Source organism: Truncatella angustata (assembly GCF_020726525.1).
Source record: "Truncatella angustata strain MPI-SDFR-AT-0073 chromosome Unknown BKA67scaffold_15, whole genome shotgun sequence".
Lineage (NCBI taxonomy): Eukaryota > Fungi > Ascomycota > Sordariomycetes > Amphisphaeriales > Sporocadaceae > Truncatella > Truncatella angustata.
Window position 1 is genome coordinate 267,910 of NW_025763395.1, and position 13,144 is coordinate 281,053.

At 49.2% G+C, this 13,144-nt stretch overlaps 5 protein-coding genes across 5 annotated transcripts; 1 reads left to right on the forward strand and 4 right to left on the reverse strand.

The window, feature by feature from the left end:
* Positions 1 to 825: 825 nt before the first annotated feature.
* On the reverse strand, positions 826 to 1,753 carry BKA67DRAFT_640160 (RTA1 like protein-domain-containing protein; the record flags this gene model as incomplete). Its single annotated transcript, XM_046105754.1, has 2 exons — positions 826 to 1,517; positions 1,582 to 1,753. The coding sequence occupies 2 exons, from the start codon at positions 1,751 to 1,753 to the stop codon at positions 826 to 828; spliced, it is 864 nt and encodes a 287-aa protein (XP_045950867.1).
* Positions 1,754 to 2,583: 830 nt separating this feature from the next.
* BKA67DRAFT_697324 (saponin hydrolase precursor) lies at positions 2,584 to 4,452 on the reverse strand (the record flags this gene model as incomplete). The annotated part of the gene is made up of 2 exons (XM_046109372.1): positions 2,584 to 2,855; positions 2,943 to 4,452. 2 exons carry the CDS (start codon positions 4,450 to 4,452, stop codon positions 2,587 to 2,589), a joined length of 1,779 nt encoding a protein of 592 aa, XP_045950868.1.
* A 1,628-nt stretch (positions 4,453 to 6,080) lies between these two features.
* On the reverse strand, positions 6,081 to 7,512 carry BKA67DRAFT_588920 (uncharacterized protein). Its single transcript, XM_046104406.1, has one exon. The coding sequence runs from the start codon at positions 7,449 to 7,451 to the stop codon at positions 6,270 to 6,272; it is 1,182 nt and encodes a 393-aa protein (XP_045950869.1). The 5' UTR covers positions 7,452 to 7,512; the 3' UTR covers positions 6,081 to 6,269.
* A 1,709-nt stretch (positions 7,513 to 9,221) lies between these two features.
* On the reverse strand, positions 9,222 to 11,027 carry BKA67DRAFT_528851 (uncharacterized protein; the record flags this gene model as incomplete). The annotated part of the gene is made up of 2 exons (XM_046098988.1): positions 9,222 to 10,521; positions 10,591 to 11,027. The coding sequence occupies 2 exons, from the start codon at positions 11,025 to 11,027 to the stop codon at positions 9,222 to 9,224; spliced, it is 1,737 nt and encodes a 578-aa protein (XP_045950870.1).
* A 228-nt stretch (positions 11,028 to 11,255) lies between these two features.
* Positions 11,256 to 12,612, forward strand: BKA67DRAFT_665548 (Six-hairpin glycosidase-like protein; the record flags this gene model as incomplete). Its single annotated transcript, XM_046108567.1, has 3 exons — positions 11,256 to 11,317; positions 11,569 to 12,224; positions 12,296 to 12,612. The coding sequence occupies 3 exons, from the start codon at positions 11,256 to 11,258 to the stop codon at positions 12,610 to 12,612; spliced, it is 1,035 nt and encodes a 344-aa protein (XP_045950871.1).
* Positions 12,613 to 13,144: the final 532 nt, after the last annotated feature.

The window sequence follows — 13,144 nt, forward strand, 5'->3', positions numbered from 1 at the left end:
CGAGGAATCCCATAAAGCGAGCCACGAATAAAAATCAATAGAGAGTTTTTAAAACACGATGTAGGAGGAATTAGCAGCAAGGGCCAAAGAATTGACCTGGTGTACGGGTGTTTAGAAGGGGTGGTTATTGGTTACTCGGACTGGGTATAGAAAGGATAGTTTGATTAATTTTCATAAAAATAAAAAAATAAAAAATAAACTCCACAGTTCGTAATCTCGCGCTGCGCATGTTCCAAGTGAATTACCCCTTTGTCTGAAATTCAATACCGGGATTGTCCCCATAGCCGAAGTTGCCTCATGACTGTACCCACACACAACAATTGCTATAATATTTGCACCGATGCTAAGTCGGGCAGGCAAGCTTGTGAAGCAACCCTGCTTGGTATATGAGCAGTTTTTATCATTGCTTTGGGGCTGGCTTATGCATAAAGGTTCGTGAGCGTCCACATCAAGCCTCGTAACGAGCTCCCGCACTTTATCGTCTAGTCAAACAGGTTAAACAAATTGAGCCAAGTTTGATCTCGTATGGAAGCTGATCCCCAGGTTCATTCGAGAGTAATAAAGTAGCATGGCCTCATCGCAAGGTGTTTACCTACTTGTGCATTAGACTCTTGTCCATAAATACAACAGGTCAAGCGAACTTATTTGCAGCAGGAGAATTACAGTAAGACATTAAAAATCTATGTCCATTTTCACTAGCACGAACCACAATGTTCTATCCAAAGCCTGTACGCTATTAATCATTAAATATATGAGAAAATGAAAACATCTTTGTCAATTTTGCCATATTTACATCAGGCAGCTCCATTTTTCATGCCACTTTCTTTATGAAGATACTAAGGTTGGTGACGCCCAGTTACGATTCGTGAGCTCTTGCCCAACTGTTTCCTCGTCTTTTGCCGCGTCAACGACCAACCCACTCGGAAATCTAAAGGCGAATGCAGCCACAACACCAAACATCAACGCCGCATCGAAGACATAGAGCGTCCACTCATGCTTGAGTGGATATCCGTCTTGTCCCATTGCATATTCTATAACACGAAATATGGATCTCACGAAGACAAATACGCTCACTGTGTAGAGCATCGCCATGATGCTCTCCCACTTGGTACGATTCTCCAAAAAGAGTGCTGTGGGCCATCGACGGAGTCGTGAGTGGAAGATGCTGGCAATGACAATAAATAGTCCGAACATGACAATTTGAACGATCAAGCCTCCAAGAATAATGTTCTCGCCTGTCTTCATACTGTCTCCTGTGACCATGATGCCGGCACCGCTCGCCTGTACGACGAAAGACACGATGTCACCGCATACAAAGATAGGGGTAAGCCACTTGACAGGAATCACCGATCGGTACTCTGCGCCAACCCCGCGAATGACGCGGCCCAAAACCATATAGATAGATGCTGCGAAGAGGGCAGGTGCGATTAGGATAAGAGTGCTTTGAATAACGTATGGCATGAGGACATCGGTCCGGTTTTTTGCGCCCGCTCTGGCACAATAACCAATAATCTCAACTGTATAAAAAGTCATTAGTCACAAGGTCCTGTTCGATGCTTAAAATAAGGAAGAGGTACTAACAAATGCCACCGATGATGAAAACTATACAGAAGTACGCCCGAGTTCTGACGACCTTCCAAATGAGGTACAAAGTTCCTAAGATGAAGAAAGCTGCAAATACGCTAGCAGCTTCAGTGGAGGGTATATATTGCCAGAGGTAATAGTTGCCCCTGTATGGCTTAAGCTCGGCCATCTTTTGATTCTTGAGGTTTGCCTTCCAAAAAATAAATTCGACGTGACTGTGAACGACGACTGGATTGCTGCAGGGCAGTGCCAGAAAGGTGCAACATCGTGAACAAAGTAAGAAACCTGGGCAAGGAAAGGGATGCAAAAGTTGCTTTATAACCACTTGTGGTAGTTATTGGCCGATGTGGTCCCAAGGTATTGCTACACTAACTTTCTGCTAGACTAGATGCGCGTCCTAGCCTCTTGAAGCAGTCAGCCCCACCCAGCTCTCTGGGCTCGAAATTTCATAAACTTCGACGCATCCAAGCTCGGCCTTAGCACAAGCACAATATGCGCCATCCCATTAGGAAATCCGAATTAAGAAATAAAAACATGCACGGAACTTCTCAGCTAAATTGTTCTCCCATCGTAAGCTCTCTGCTTTTGTTTCCACCTGTCATGTGTACTTGAAGTCGTTGATGCGATGTGGTTTAGACATTCCCTGTCGTTACCAACCTGGAGCGGGGACGACACAGCTCCATCAGTGACTACAGGGAAGTCTCAAGTAGACCCTTGTTACCCAAATCTATTGTGAAAGGCATATACCCCACTCATTACGCGTATTCCTCATGAGTATCGTATTACGGAGATATCCGCTTACCGTATGCGTCTCAAATAGTCTAGCATGTTTTGCAAGACATTGGCTACACTGTCGTCACGTATATTCCCTCCCGGTGGTAAGCGTGCTTTTATCAAGTCAATCCCGTTTATTTAATTCGTTGAACGGGATTCCGGTAGTTACTTTAGCGGTTTTCGCTAGAATATCATAACTAGGATGGCCAAGTAATTTATGTAAGCTGCTCAACTATCATTTGTTGGTTGAAGGTATTCCGTTCCATCAATAGTAGTTGTCAGTGTTCCATTTGCCTCGAGGATATTGGTGAAGGTGTCAATGGACAGGTGAAATCCCCCTGGACTCGTCTTTTTCGTGTTGTGGGTCTCACCAGTCTGGGTCAAGTCAGAATACCAGTCAGCAAGTTCGACACTGGGCGATGGGTTCGTCCGCGTGAAGTTCTCGTATCCGTTTAAAAAGCTAATGCCATCATCAGAGTAGTTGGAGTACCGAACCGCTACAGATTTGATCGATAAAGTGTCAGTATTGTCTGTAATCACTACTTCCGCAGACCCTGACACATTGCCATTGAGTGTATACACACCCTGTGTAGGAAGAAAAGGAGCGAGTGCTACGCTACCAGGAACATAAGGCGTGCCCCAGGGCACAACATCAGATACTGTTTCTACCTTCGGCAGACTATAGGGCTCACGATTCGTTAATGTCGCAAGCATAAAACGGACGTGACGACCCCCTGGTTCTGTCGAGTTGTAGCATGGAAGCGGGTTGACCCCACCACAAGCTGGCGAAGCCGTCATGTCTTGCCAGTACACGATCTGTGTACCATTGGGGGACCATTTTGGGTCTGCCCTCCCGTTCCATTCGGGGTCATTTATCGCACCACTGCCAGGAACCCCGCTGCCAGCCGCGTTTATCTTCTGGCCAAAGTAGTTACCCCGGTCACCATAACGGTCAATCAGATACGGTTGAAAGAAACGTCGTTGGTGATTGTTTCGGGTCGTCGAGGCCACTGTTGTAGCGATCATATCAATCAAAGGTGGAACGCCACGCATAGCTGCCATGAACATTTGACGGTTGCTACCTCGTGTATCCATGACCGCGGTCCACTGGTCATCAGCAGAGATATCTACAGGATCAACGTACTCGGGATGAGCTGTGAGCCGCCGAACTGCGCCCGTTGTTAGATCGGCAGCAAACACGTCGATGTTGCAAGACTCAACCGAATAGCCGATGTAAGAGACCTCCGTGCCACGCCCGCTGAAGCCTCGTAGCTCGCCAACAGTATTCGATAGGGGGTGGAAGGACAACTGAGACCCATTCACTATAAATGGTGGCGTGTTGTCAGGGCTGTAGAGCATGGTCACGTTCACTAAGTCGTACCGAGGGGCGAGGGGTTCGCCTGTGGTAGGTGATGGATTAAATTGCAGACGCGAAAAAAACCCGTACTGCAATACCGCATCATCGAATACTGAGAGAGAGCTGAACCCTAGATGTACATCATCGGGATGTAAACGCAGCTCGCGTATCGCTCCACTAGCGCCTGATCCATCGGGGGTCACGTTCCACCGGATAGGGTAGATGAAAGTGCGCTCTGGACTACAGTCCGTGCTTGTGAGAAGACTTCCGCTACAATCAACGATGTTGGTGCCCACGAGGAGACGTTTGCCGTCTTGGAATGCGTTAGGGTAGTCGAACGTGTCAGTCTGGCCAATTGTATTTTCCGTGGGTATGCCGCATGTAACGCATTTCCACGAATCCCCATTGGGAAACAAAGTACCGTCCGTCTTGATGAGAATGATCTGTTCGCCGTCGTAGATGCTAGCAGGATTGGGGGCCTCGGGCGCGCCGGTGAATGTAACAAACGCCACAATGTGGGTGCCGTCCGGCAGAAAACTACCAGCTTGAAAGCCTACACCATATAGACCTAGACCAATGCACCCTGTGCCCCGCGGATTGATGTCCGCCGTACAAAGTCCCGTAGTTACTGGCGGCAATGGCAACTCAACAACCTCGATTGGCTCAGGCGTTGGTGGGTTGGGGACGGCGGCGATTGCTGCTCGTGCATAAAGAGCACCGATCGCCACAATATTCATGAAACTAACGCAATACATTTCTTTTTCTCTTTTGCTTGAAAGGAGCGAGATCTTCCGTTCAGTAATTATTTAGGGACAATAGCACCGATCTAATAGGCACGAGTCCTTACGATCCTGTATATATTGTCAAAAGCGGTGCATGGACAAAGAAATGGCGACGTCAAGATATAGAGATGATGCTCGCTTAAGTCTTACAGTCAGCAGGTCTCTACAACCCTAGCCCTAGCTAGTAGGGGGGCTTAGAATATCACGATCCGTGGTACGAAATCTGAGGCTTCTCGCTCCCGGGCACTCGGGAGAGCCAGGCACTGTATACGCGTATCTAGCCAGCTAATGCGAGAGAAGGTGGAACATGTAGACTATCGGTGGGCGCTAACGAAATTGGAGATACGAAGCCTCACTAAAGCCTAATCACGACCAGGCATTCACAAAAGATGGAGTCACAACCAGGGCAGCAGGAATATTTATTTGAGCCTGAGGCATACTTTGAACTAGCTGTGGTCATTGTTTGCCTTGCTCCCACAGGTTATCTATTTATTAGGGTGTGTAGTATCGTGCCTAGCCGAATGTTGTGATGAAGTGTTTGGATTCAGCACGTGTCGACCGTAATCACTGAATACCAGTGTTTCTATTATGCTGGCGGGTAAAGTGTAATTGCGATTGCCGATGCTATGTAATTAGAATAGTTTGTCCTTCTTGTAATCTCTTGGTTGCTCGCATTGGTTTGCATAGTATTGTCATTACACTGCCATGAGTCAGACGGATATCTTTCCAATTCAGGAACAAATCTCATAGGGGCCGTTGCCCGAATAGGGCAACAACTTCGCAGCAGCTCCCGAAAGCGGAGTTCCGTGCAACCGTCGAGCATTATCGACCAGCATATGCCAATCATGCAAAGGAGGATGGGGTAAGCATAATTTAGAATATTCTCAAACCTCGGTTGCATCGTCGAACGCAAGTATGGTGCGAGGATGAAAGTCGCCGAGTTGGTGCTAAAGATTGCCTCGACTATGCCAACCACTCGTCTCAAGAAGGTCCCAGAAAATATGGTCTCAATTAAAAATCAGCATCCTTCGCGCTAGGTCCAGAAGTTTGGCCCATGGTGTAAAAGTTGGGCCCAATAAGCCATTATTGCTACTGCTTCCGGCTGTTGGCGCTGGAATAGATCTACAAATCCAATGCGTATACGTACTGGCCATGTCAATATGATGTATCGATTGACCGGTCAAGCTGCGCGGTATATCGATTGAATATCTATTGCAGTGCTTGGACTGTCGCATAGCATGCTTTGTACGGCAAAGGGCCGAGTCGCTCCTCGGCTCGCTCAAGAAGAACTACAAGCCTATCACAACTGCCCCCGCCGGGTGGGTTGAACTTGTCGACGGCTTCTATCACGCTGAAAATACTACCAAGCTCCGAGTCTCGATTGGAATGCCAACCACGATTTTTGATTGCTTCAACGCCCGATATCTAAGGCCCCTCAAAGCTAGTGTGTGTTTCCGCATGCTCCACATTCCTGCGCGAGGGTAATCAGAAAGTCGCACGTTTTTGGGATGATTTACAGCAGCCCGACATTCCTACAGGATCATGCTACAGATTCGCATATCATTGATCATGCATTAACACAGGCCATATGGCGGAAATACTAGCAAGGTCACCCAATGCCCCCGTATCAGGTACCATATCAACTGTTTAACACCACTACTTGTTACTACAGCATCTACAAGCATCCTGGGTATGCTGCCCTACTATGTCCACCTGCTCCCCTCTCCGTCTGAAACTTTAGATGACCGCTTTTTGAGCAGACATCTCTTACATTAGAGAGACTTCAAAATATTTCTTGCCCATGCTAGCTGCGGACCCCACAATGGACCAAGATGATCACCGATAGCTTCTATTATGCCTTGACCACAGTTGCCAAAAACCCAGAAGTCTCGGTTGTAGTGTAAAAGAACCGCCCAATGCGCAAGAATTACTAGTGCTACTGGTTCTCGCTGCTGCAACAGTGCGACGAATTCTGTCGAGATGAGAACTGGCCAAGCCAGGGGAATATGTGTACTGATCGGTTTAGGAAGTTCTCCATGCCGACCGAAAACCCACAATAATGCATGAATAGCTGCAGAGCATGCGTTGAAAGATTCCGGCACAAACTTCTCTTTGCATGCATTCAGTTGTTCAAACAACTTTTCGCACTGTTCTTTGTAAGGGTTGATGTGCAGTCCAGTGGGTTCGGCGAGCTCTATCTGGTTGATGATAGATTTTATCTCTGTTTCACGGATGGCGCCCCAGTTCGATTTTGTAACGGTACCCACACCATGAAGAATGTGGATGGACTGTGCAATTTGATTCAAAAGCTTGGCGTGGCGATTTCCATCCATCGTGGCAGTAAAAAGTAAATGCATGCCGAGGAGTGATGAGAAAAGAAATAAAGCTAAGCTGTTGTGCCCGAGCCATTGAGGGTCGGCCGCGTGAAATTTGACAACGGCGCGGGTTTGAAGTTGCATCGCATAATGGCGATAACGAGCAACTTCATGTGTCGCTGGAGTCAGTACACTCAAATGTAGAGCAGAAAATGCCAGCAGCTCGTCCATGAGGTAAGGTGCGGCCGTGGCGCACCTGAACATCATGTCGATTATACGGCTAGTTTGTCCTTCGGAAGCGACAAGATGTGTATTTGGCAGCCTCCATAATCGGGTCTCGAAGTGATGGAACAGAAGGATATGTTCGGGGGCAAAGGCTTCACGGATTGTGGAGTGCCATGACGGCGCGGAGGAACAGCTTTCGGATGGAAGGCCAGTGTGCCATGTCAGGGAGGCCAGCCGCCTAGGAACGCTGTCGATCAAGAATGAGCAGTGCCGGTCTCCCGCAGAACCATTCATACATGCCGGGCCCTCGTCTATGCAGTCTTCATGATGCTGTTTGCACAGCCTGCAATTTTTCTGTGAGTCGGAATCAGACCGTTGGCCTGACTGCAAACGTTTGCTGTCGTTGGTGATCATTATCTTGTCTCTTTGAAGGAATCCCTGTAGACGACAAGTGTTCCCACGGCAGCAAGAGAATATTTATGGCCTGAAAATGGTTTGGGTCCCATACTGTGTTAGACTATACGCCGTATAGTGATAGGTAGGTACGCGTATATTGCTGTCTGGTGGATAGTCAGCCGAGCAGACGGCATTAAATAGCACCCCTTATCCAAAGGGCCCAGCAGGAAGCTAATTTATGTGTTACGCTTAAGGGGACTCAGCTTTACCAGTTCAAAATAATAGCAAATCATTTAATCCAGAGTAGTAAGTTCCTCCGAGAGGCGGATACTCTAGTAAAACCTGTCCCTGGCTTGCCCCCACTAGGTGGTGCAGGGGGTCGGCTGCCTGTAAAGCCTGGTGCGAGATGCAATATGTAGCTACTTAGCATGGGTAGTTCAAAATAGCCTGCTACCATAGCAGCTTGTGAGCAGCTCAGCGTGTGGTGAATGTAGTCAATGCGAAGCATGCTGGGGTTCCACTCGATACGCGTATGCCGTGCCACAGTAGCTTCAATGGAAAGTGATCTGCAAAGATGGACGATGGTTACGCTAAGTTTCAATCATTGATACTTTGGTTGCAGCACTTTGTAATATGTATTAGCTAGCCCATTGGGTTGATACGTATGTGCGTATCCGCTTGGCAGCCAGCTTTTCAATGGTATCCCCCAACGGCCTAGTGGGGGCATTCCCGTCAAACGAGTTAAGTAAACCTAGGTTCCCCTGCTGACAGCTACGTCGGTACTATGAACCAAAAACATTTTAACAACTGTTACAACTGTGCCGTTCACAGCCATGGACTCCCTCTCTCAATCTTGTCTCCATCTGCATATCATACCGATCCAATGAGGGCCAACTACATTTTCGCAAAGACGACCGCCGATACGAACTCTCGCGAAGAGAAACGGCTCAATGTAGTACAGAGGCCGTGTCATGAACCGCGTCTTGTCTCCGGTCCTGATCTAGATCCACGACCTACGTTAGACAAGCTCTTATTGAATCAAATTGACATCGGAGAGTGCAAGGGCATGAAAACGCTATCACACTAACAACCCTAAAAACTACGCTGCGAATGGTATTTTCGCCGGGAGGGACAAATGCGCTTTTCGGGCAAGTATTGCCTCCAGAAACATTGGTTTGGGTCTTTCACTAAACAATTCGGCCTATGTTCCTCAAAATTGTCCTTTGCGTCGAGTCAATCAGCGCTTCCAAACATTCCATTTCTGAGTACTATGGTATGTATTTGGCCCTTTGTACTTAGACACCCTCTCTGCCATGGCACACAATGTCAATCTTGGGGATGATAATTAAGACTCGATTTCCACCCATAAGAGTGAGGCATATTTACGTTCCACCAATACTTTAGCTCCGCGGCTGCAACCGCTCAAGTTAATTTGCCTAGTACTTAGTTGGAAAGGATGTTTTGGCTGCCCCCGCGAAGTGATTTAGGGGACTTCTACCTGCGAAACACACTGTCAGAGTCGATATATACTGTAGCTACCTGACGGAGGCAATCAAAAAACGGCTGTAGCCACAGTATAAGCTCCGCCTTACATGATCTAAAGTTGCGCAAGCACTATGTGAAAGAAATTTGTTTCTGCGGGCTCGAGCGAAAGTGCACTTCTATTTACCAGACGTCGAATACTAAAACATTTACAAATTGATAGCCCAGATTTATCTACAAGCGACATGCGAATCTCTTCCTATCTAGTCAGCGGCGTAATTATTTACTGATAGTGGTGCAAGAAGCCTAAGCTACCCGGCACAACTTTCCCGTTGTAAGGTTATAATCCCAAGCGTCGCTGTTGACACCGGAGAGAACATAAAGGCTGCCAGTAGGGTCATACTTCATCTTCAATTCCAGCAGACGATCGTAGTTCTCGCCGTAGAAGTCTTGTTTCCAAGACGAAGTATAAGGGTTTGCCTCGTTGATGTATGCTCCAGCGGTAGGTGCCCATTCCCGCCAAGCGGCCTCCTTAACTTCTTCCGTCCAGGTTGCAGCTGCAGATAACGCATCCTGTGGAGGAATTGTCAAATCAAGGTTAGACCCAGTCACGATGCTGTGCACGTAGCCGGTCCGCCAGGCAGGGTTTAGAGCACCGCGCATGCTGGTCTCCACCCCGGCCGGCCCGAGGCCGCCTTGGAGGCCGATGACGAGTCTCGAACCACTGCCTGCGGTCTCAGCTCGCATAACTCGCTGCAGATGGTATTGCAAGCGACAAATAGACAAATCGGACAGATCAGCACGGCCTAGCACACGGCTGGAAACCAGACTGGCGGCACCGGCACCGCTGCCGGCCGCTTGCAGGTAGTTGAAGAAATCCATGTAACTGGGGTATAAGACTGGCTCGGTAATCGTGACGTTCAAGTCACCTGTCGCGCTCTGGGCCGAGATAGCAGCACTGACAGGCTCCAAAAGGGAAGTGATATTCTCAGCTGTCATGTTGTACCCAAAATAGCTCATCGTAAGGGTAACCCCCGTTGTTGACGAGATGGCATTGCCGTTACCAGTCAAGCCGGCATCCATGGAGTCAGGCAAACCCTTCATGAAAGCCGCAAGGCCAGCCCAAGTCGCGTTGTAGGACGTGCTGTTGGTCGACAGATGCATGCTCAAGGTAGCAGCAACCACAGTCTCCGGGATGGGATGAGATCTAAGGACATACTCGGTAACGACACCATAGAGTCCAGGGCCGCCGCCGCGGATGGCCCATATGAGATCCTGGTTTTGAGCATCATTCGCAACCAAGATCTCGCCAGATGTGGTGACAACGGTAGCCTGATAGATGTTGTCGGCGGACAGCCCGTAATGGCTGGAAAGTGGGCCGTGACCACCGGCCTGGATGAACCCGCCTAGCCCTACAGTTGAGTCCTGGCCGCTAATACAAACGCGTCCCTCAGCGGCGGCTGCCGCAGTAACCTCGCCCCAGTTGACGCCACTGCCAACTATGAAGACATCGTCCATTCCGCCGGCTGGAAGTTGCCACTGGCGCTCATACTTGATCGATTTGAGGCTGTGTGTCCAGATGGAGAGTGCATAAGCGCCAGCAGATCTATTAGTTTTATTCCATTAGCCATTGGCCTTCTCATATGGATTTGATCTCTAGAGATGCTTTACTCACCTGCCATTCAAGTCGTGGCCTGTGCCTTTAACGACAATGCGAATATGACGGGCGGAAGCCCATGCCAGGGCGGTGGCGATATGTTCCGCGCTGGTGGTGTTGACAACAAAGATGGGTAGTCCACCGATATGACAGCCTAAGAGGGTTTCGTTATAGCCGCTTGCACCTGGAGGCAGGCAAGAGTTGTTGGCAAAAATGGGGTAGTCAACCGACTCCGGAAGGGATGCATGGAAGGCTGACTGCGTCCAGTTGGCCTCAACCAGGTTGCAGGAAAACGAGGAATTGAAGGGATTGCCGTCGTAGCAGGATGAGGCCGCCGGGCGCGTTGCGATCAGTGAACCGTCCAGGGTGTCATTAAGGGCCTGCCAATCCGCTGTGTTAGGCCAGCTTGCGTCAGACGAGGTGAGCTTGCAGGTCGCCTGTGAAAGCACCCCCATGGAAAGAGTAAAAGCGGCAAAAATAGTCCCCAACATGACCTAGATCGGCAGTGAATGACAGGATATGGGTGGCATCGTGGCCAAGAACAACAAATGTCTCTTCGCCATCTCTTATATACTTTTCACCGAAATATTGACCCAGGAGGTTGAAGATCCACAATCTGATCGCTCCATTTGCTTAGTGCTGCACTGCCACTCAGAGAGTTGATGATGGACATATTCATGTAAATGAGGGAGGTAGAAGGTTACCACGGTTCTGTACTATACAGCGTTCTCAAATACGCGTATCAGTGAGTTCCGGTGCTGAACGAGCGGCGCGCTTGAGGGGGGCGGGGCTGGAGGGGTACGTGCTTAACTCCACAATATACGAGTATCCGGAGGCTCTAGGCTCGTAGGTACTTTAGTATAGCCACGGGCCTGGAAACGACGCTGGGCAGGTTACTACACGGGGCAGCTACAGTTGACAGGCATTCCCACTTGCATCGCCTGCACGCGGCATTTAGCTTAACCTGGTCGCTCATGATCAACTGTATGTCAATAGTAACACATCTCTTCTTCCCCCGAGCAAAATCGTATTCGGCTATGGTTCATCCATCGTCAACCAGACCACCTCGTTTGGTTGGGCGACCTCCCCCCATACTGTTCGCATCATTGCCGCGAGCACCTCAAGATTCGACCTTGCGAAAGGCACCCTTCGGTTCTTGGTAGACTGGCAAACGTCAACAGGGCTATTGCCTCATGCTCCTCCTACCGGCTACACTCCAGAACTGGCCAGGTTCTCGTTTTCTAGAGGCGGCGGGGCTTGGTTTCATGGGGTTGAAGTCTACAGCTACATTCTTGCTGATTACCAGATTCTTGGCGTCCTCGCGTTCATAGAATATGTACGCCTGTCAGGTGACGTAAACTTTGCGACGAGTACTTGGGCCAACTGGAAAGCCAACTTGGAATGGATTAACAGCAACATCAACTCGACAACGGGGCTCCTCAACTTGCGATCTGCTTTCCTCGGACCGGCGAGCGCTGGCTCAGCAGTGAACTGCGCTCTTGTGGAAGCGGTGACGAAGATGGCCGAAGGAGCGATGCGAATTGAGGAGAATGTGGATGCAGAGCAATACAATGCGATGGCCGCCGTTCTATCGTTGGCCATCAACCGCGAGCTCTGGAATGAAGAAGTGGGTATCTACGGCCTTTCGATAGGTGACATAAAAAACTTTTCCATCCATAGCATCGCATTTTGCGTCACATCAGGCACTACAAGACTGGAACAGGCCACGCGGCTCGTCGTCGCAGCCGCGAACCTCCTGCTTTGGCCTGGCCTCCGGGATTCAAGCGCATCGATTTCAGCGTCGGATGCCATTTCGCCAACACCAACGGTTTCATCCTGAAAGCACTTCTATCTCAGGGCACCACTGCATCCGCCACTTTAGCTCTCGACCTGATCATGAGCTTATGGACTCCAATGTTGTCAAACAAAACAACCAGCACCGGCGCATTCTGGGAATATGTCGATCAGCGAGGAGGCCCTGGACTTGGACTCTTTACCAGTCTTGCACACCCCTGGGGTGGTGCCCGACCTATATATTGACAGAGTGGGTAGCCGGTCTCCAGATAGTCCAAGGCCCGGAGGGTTGTGGGTACCGCAGATGAGTGGTCGAGCCATATTGGGGGTACAGATGGGCCTAAAGGAAATGAAAGCTAAGGTTATCACTGCGTATAAAGGCAGCATAGAACTGCATTGGCAGGCGCATGATGAGACGGGTACCATGGACGTGACTGTCCGCGCGCCCCGTCAAACTAGTGGTGTGTTCAGATTTGGCAGATACCAAAAGAATTTGTCAGGCTCGACATCCTACAAGTTTGAATTCCGGGTATAGGCTGTGTATGACGAAGGAGAGGATTGACGGTACATGCCCTCGCCTGCCGATCTGTCGTTTTTGTTGGAGATTTGATGCGATATTAGCATCGAAGTTAGATCATACATATGAAGGCACCGCACGTGGACCCGTCGCTCATGGCCTTTACATTTCCTAGTATTTGACAGTTCAAAACATATCTTATGGTAAGCTTATAGTGTTTAAAATCGAATCATCCGACACAGAATTTTACTCAAACCGCAT